Raw genomic sequence first — 5,877 nt, 5'->3', positions numbered from 1 at the left:
AAGGTTGTGTTTGTCAGGGATCTTTCGAATTTTGAATTTCCTTTCACCTTCTGTTTCATACCATGCGAAAGCTAACCCTATTCAAACCAGATCTTTTTATGAAGACCAGAGCTTCATACATCCACTCTTCAGAACAACTTTTGGTGTGGCACTTGAGCGGATACGAAATTTTTGCTTTTACAGGCAGAAAACGAGTTCTCCAGTTTTTGATTCGAGCATCACCCCTATTCGCCAACTTACCTAGCTCAAAATCGTCTATTTTACACATCCATAATTGATGTATGTATCAGAGTATATATAGTGGTCATAAAAATATCTGGGTTGAACCTGGTTTGAGCTGGCATTAGTAGTACATGCAATGTGCAACAAGCACCGGAATGAGGATTTCATAAATATAGTTTAATATCCGTTAAAACTAAAGTTATCCATCTGCAATTATGCACTGTTACATCTGACCTAATTGTCAATATGATTTCATATTGTGCTTCGAACATTTGCAGATTTATAAAAAATACCCAGGTACATATACTTAAACTCGGTACATATACCATTATTGCATCATATAGACCGTCCCTTGCCAGGTTACCTTCATGGCCACGACATCGGCATGACCGAAGGAGAGGAACGGTGGATCACTTTCGGCGCCAAGTTTTTTTTTCAAATTTATGAAATTAGCACTGGAGCAACCAAAAATCTGACTGGCCAATACATATTTACATATGTATGTCTATGTATTTACATAAATAAATCCGTATGTCTTTATGATAACCATGCAAAATGAATTTAGGTATGCACATCTGGGAAAATTTTTACATACTATTTCAAATAATACAAAATCGTAATAGTAAATTTTAACCAATTTATTTCGCTTAATTCAATTCATAATAATTCCAAATTTCTGCCAAATTAAGTTGTTCAAGTAATTTTTTCCAATATTTGTATCACATTTATTTCCTTCCCCCAACTGGAAGGCCTCCTGGAAGCTGGACACCTCCTAAATTATGGTAAAAAGCTAATTAACCAAGGTTTACGAATTTTCAAAATAATTCATATCCATATTTTTTACCTGGAAGTGTTCCATTTCCACCAATTGGCAAGTTGCCCATGTCTGGTATCGAGCCGTTCACTGTGAAGAAAAAAAATATTATTTTCACCGTTTTTAGCAATAAATCCAAAATCGTGTACCGGGAACATTGGGAACAGTGCCATTTGCAACACCACCCGGCATGGGTGGGACGCTTCCGGGAACGGTACCATTTGCAACTCCTGGTACTGGTGGAACACCGGCAGGAATCGTGCCGTTAGCGACACCCGGAACGGGCGGAATTTCCTGGATAATTGATAAAAAATTCAATTTTTGCAAAAAATATGTGCAAAAAAAAATAATAATTTTGCACACCAAAATTTGTGAAAAAATAATTCTCACCTGGGGATAGGCAAACACCACGAAAAGTATTCCGCTCAATGCGACAGCAATTGCGAGAACTCGATCCATTTTGAAATTGATTTTTGTTTTTTAGGAAATGTGAAGGATTTTTGGTTTGATTTGATTTTTAAATAATTTTTGATTTTTGGTTTGATTTTTGGATTTTTCCTGTACTCCGAGAGGCTATGGATGATGAGAGGATGATATTTATGATATCGTTTTCATGGAAAATCCATTGTTTTTATACTCGTAAGAAATTAAGTAATTCATGAAATCGGGAAGAATTGCATTGTCTTGGCTGTCAAATTGGTCCCAATTTTGGAAAGAGAGTCGCTCAAGCGGTATGAGTTGAATGGATATTTGGAGTTGATTTACGCAATTTTGTCATTTCATTGTGTATTTATACATATGTAGATGTTTATTGTAAATATGTTTCTCCTTGGCCAGGTCATGTCACGCAGAATTTTTGGAGTATGTCCTTTTTTGTACAATTATTGAATGCAACTTTAATACACGTTTGCACATTTGTATGTATAACTTATTCATTACAATAGGTACAATCTGTGCCATTTTGTAAATTTAGGTTACGTACATATTTACATACATATTTAATATGTATGTATATACTACATACATACGTATTTTAGGGGAAAATTTTGCATACACAGTAGGGACATATGTACACATGTATGTATTTTTATGTGTATACATGTATATATTTTTATCCATCTTTATATGACCTAAATATACGTTTGCATATAAAACAGAGTATTTAAGAATCAGAGAGTTTGCGAGAAGACACTCGCAAAATTTCCATTAACAAATTTCCGTAGGTATACATATATGTATGAGTTCATAGAGATGAAAAACATCAGGGATTATGCCAAAATTCTGGGTGTATTCCAAATTTTTCAAATTTTGAACTTGGTTTTGAAATTATTTTTATAAAATATGTAGTTTTAGTCGGAATCTACATGATGACATTACTACCCTATGGGTGATACATAAATAGATTCTCAACGATTTTTTCAACCTTTTTTAAGTTTATCACATTTATGCAAAATAAAATAAAAAATAAGTATTTTTTAAATTTATTAAATTAATTAACCCATGTGTGTCATATATTGACATCTTATATTAAGAATGCTGGAAGCAGTCAATACAATCACTTAAATTACATACAGATTAATTTAATTATTGCTAAATAACATATAATTCGTCCGGCACGTTATAAAACATGATTTTGTCAATGGCTATGACATACCCTCAAAGTAACGTGGTAACAAATGTTACTATGCAGAGTCCCTAGACTCTTCGACCGCACTGGTAACAATATTTTTTTAGGAAATTCAAATTTATTAGCTTTGGGCGAGAAATTTTATACGAACGATTAATAACTTTTAGTTTCGTGAAAAATATTATTATTAATCAGTGGCAAATTATAACCAGCATGGAGGAGACACATAGTTACTCCACATAGTTACTCCACAGAGTTGAGATTTAATACCACGTAGTTTTGAGTTTTTCATAGCGGAACACCCAATTACGGTTGGGAACAATTTGTAAAATAATGAAACAAATAGTAGTACAATAGTTTTGTTGGATTACTTAAAACATAAAACTAAATGCTGACACGGCATAAACTTGTGTTGGATTGTCTGCAAATTTGGCAACTATCTGCACCTTATCAACTTGCGCATTCTTATCCCAGTATTGCGGTATAATTGACGTATTATCATAACCAAAACTATCTATCATCTTCCCCTTATTGTTAATTTCATGCCACATAACATTCTCCAGTTTGGCGTGGATATTGTTACGATTTGTGAGGAAAATGCTGAATTTCAAAGTGGTGGGGGTCCTGTTGTGATTTCTTTTTTCGAAGTGAAGTCGCTCCAACATCTTATCTACGTAGAGTTCCAGGATTTCGGTCATGTATTGCGTCCGTGTGAAAGTGTGCCCTGTTGAGGTAAGAAATAGTTAAAATATCAACTCTTGAAATAAAACGTAATTGCTGTGCATGTTGCCCCTAAAAGATTTATTTAATGGGCAAATTACACAATATTTTTTTTATTAAATTAAAATCCGAACGACTTAAAAATCCTATTGAAAGATGGAAATTCCAATGATGTTTTCTGTTGCTTTACAATCTATTAAAAATGGTCAAACTCTTTCCACTGTTAATTTTGGAAATCAATATTTTTTAGCGACTTGTAAAATTTGCGAGGGCACTGGATTCTAACCAATGCAAATAAGGAAACTCCTCGTCCAAATTTGTTACCTTGACATTTAACCCGTTCTTTTATACCACCCTGTAATTTTGTACTTATGATTTTTAGTTTTTTTTTGCTTACCATAAAACTGATGCGAAACTGTAGCCGTACTAGCGTATTTTATCGGAACAACTTCATCGTCGCAAAGACCGTAGGCCTTGTTCAAAATCACTGTTGCTTTCTCATACCCGATCCAATTTCCGTTAAACGTCACCGTCTTCGCGAGACGAACATGTCTCACGTTTTGTAAGTCGAGCATAGTTTCCACCCCGAATTTGTGCTTAATCACGTCTCCCAATTTACCTCCTAGTCCCGAAATTCCTTCGATCTTCACAAATTCTGCAAATTGTTGCAATCCCGTTGGAGCTAGAATAGTTATGGACCCCGGTTTGTGGAGGGCACTTCCGATCTTGGCGATAGATTTGTTGCATCCAATTCCAATAGATGACTGATAATTAGTGGCTTGCAAAATTTTCTTGATAATCCTCGCTCCGATAAGAGACCCATAGATTAGGCGAACTTCTTGACTACAGTTTTCCCAGTATTTTAGATCCTGCAGGCGTTCAAGGACATAATTGAGCTAATCATGAGCTCGGTTTTCCATCGATTTCTCCATTATAAAGGAAAGTCTGTGGCCAAAGGTGATTCTCCTTAACTTGGTGGACCAGGTTATCATACCCATAGCGTTCCTCCATGCTATCGATGTACGCTGTAATATCGATGTACGACTCGTCCGGGGATGAGTATTGAAAAACTGGAGGGGGATTCAAACTCTGGAGAACGGAATCGACCGCGAGACGTATCTTGTAACTGGCTTCTTTCAGCTTGATGTCGGCATCTTGCGGTTGCTGGATTAGGATGAGATTGCGACAAATTTTCAAAGCGTCCTGGGCACGGGGTGTGGCGTCACGGTTGATTCCCAGTTTTTTAGCTTCATAGCTGACCGCGGTGATTCTGCGGGAGTTATTGCAAATTTGTAAATATTCAGCCAGAAAATATGTACTGTGGTCAAGAATACTTAGTATAACGAAGGTAATAATTTTGCAGTGAATATTTTCACAAAATCGTGTAGTTGTAATTCATTCGGAAGGCATTAAATACTAAAAAAACTACTTGCAAAAACTTTATTCTTTTTTATGCAAATTTAATACAAATTAGAAAAATTTGACTGAAAAATTTCTGCTCAGCTAAACTGACCACTCTGTATGTAAATAGCACAGCATGTATGGTCCTTACAGGCCGGCGTAGTTTACGACGACTCGGGGAAATCCTCGTTGGTGATACGCTTCAAAGACTTGGACCTCGAACTGGTCCATATCTTCTAGAAGGATGACCCGGGGGTCGCGGGCAGTAGTATAGTTGCACGTCCTAAAGTCCACGTTTCCTACAACAATGAAAATAATAAAATAACGAATTAATGAAAAAACTGAGTTCAAACACTGAGTCATTTTAAATGCGGATAGTATTAATTGTACAGACTGGTCATAAAATAGTTTAGTAAACTAAATTTTGTAAACCAATCTTTGCTTATTTGGTTCCAATAGCTACGAGGAAATTGTACGGCAAATGCCAAAGGTTTTACAAATATAATTTTTGGTTTGATATCGCACCCAAATTTCCGAGTTTTCAATGCACATTAAATAATTGTAAGGTGGGGAGCAAAAATTTACTGAAAAGATTTCTGCTTTGTTAAACTACTCCTTTGAACATAACGGATATTATGTGACAGATATGTTTAATTAATTTGTAAATTAATTTTTTGACTTACCAGCAGCCATTTTAAAGGGATTTATTCTTATAGGAATGAGTTCTTTTCTAGAAATTGTACTTGCCTAGCTGCGCCTGAATAGAATTCGTCATCATGTGTTCAATAATTTAATTTGTGTTTTCTTTTTTAACAATATTATTGTAGATTTATGTACCTCAAACTTTTATACAAACTTATGTATGTACAATGTACACTTGTAGAAGTTGGTTGAAGTGAAATATTTTATATGTAAAACGTGATTTAAAAATAATTATCAATGTTTACGATGTAATTATGTTTATGTACATATTGTTTTTATAAACTTATGTAATGTTGGCTACATAAATGCAAGGAAAACGTTTTACTAAAAAAGTGAAGGTTGGTTACTGACCCAGCTGTAATGTAGTCATAAGGGAACTTTCACAACATAC

At 34.8% G+C, this 5,877-nt stretch overlaps 1 protein-coding gene across 2 annotated transcripts; it reads right to left on the bottom strand.

Moving 5' to 3' along the window:
• Nucleotides 1-839: 839 nt before the first annotated feature.
• Nucleotides 840-5,614, bottom strand: LOC110862411 (U1 small nuclear ribonucleoprotein C). Of its 2 annotated transcripts, XR_004833426.1 has the most exons (7): nucleotides 5,468-5,614; nucleotides 4,936-5,083; nucleotides 3,781-4,653; nucleotides 1,427-3,387; nucleotides 1,186-1,330; nucleotides 1,067-1,126; nucleotides 840-994 (listed from the first exon to the last, which is right to left on the bottom strand). XR_004833426.1 is itself a non-coding variant. In XM_022111620.2 (4 exons), exons 1-4 carry the CDS (start codon nucleotides 1,493-1,495, stop codon nucleotides 948-950), a joined length of 321 nt encoding a protein of 106 aa, XP_021967312.1. In that variant the 5' UTR covers nucleotides 1,496-1,645; the 3' UTR covers nucleotides 840-947. The 2 variants fall into 2 exon arrangements, 1 of the variants encoding a protein (XP_021967312.1); XM_022111620.2 differs by lacking the exons at nucleotides 3,781-4,653; nucleotides 4,936-5,083; nucleotides 5,468-5,614 and having other exon boundaries at nucleotides 1,427-1,645.
• Between the last annotated feature and the right edge of the window lie 263 nt (nucleotides 5,615-5,877).

Source organism: Folsomia candida, unplaced genomic scaffold, assembly GCF_002217175.1.
Source record: "Folsomia candida strain VU population unplaced genomic scaffold, ASM221717v1 Fcan01_Sc056, whole genome shotgun sequence".
Classification (NCBI taxonomy): domain Eukaryota; kingdom Metazoa; phylum Arthropoda; class Collembola; order Entomobryomorpha; family Isotomidae; genus Folsomia; species Folsomia candida.
The sequence above is the reverse complement of the archived record's forward strand: the minus strand, read 5'-3'. Positions and strand labels throughout refer to the sequence as shown.

What these genes read in the sequence shown, in the direction of transcription:
- LOC110862411 (XM_022111620.2), bottom strand. Translation starts at nt 1,495, where the DNA reads ATGGATCGAGTTCTCGCAATTGCTGTCGCATTGAGCGGAATACTTTTC. An exon ending in CACTGTTCCCAATGTTCCCG is followed by an intron (nt 1,127 to 1,185) that starts GTACACGATTTT and finishes TTTTCTTCACAG; the next exon opens with TGAACGGCTCGATACCAGAC. An exon ending in TGGAAATGGAACACTTCCAG is followed by an intron (nt 995 to 1,066) that starts GTAAAAAATATG and finishes ACCATAATTTAG; the next exon opens with GAGGTGTCCAGCTTCCAGGA.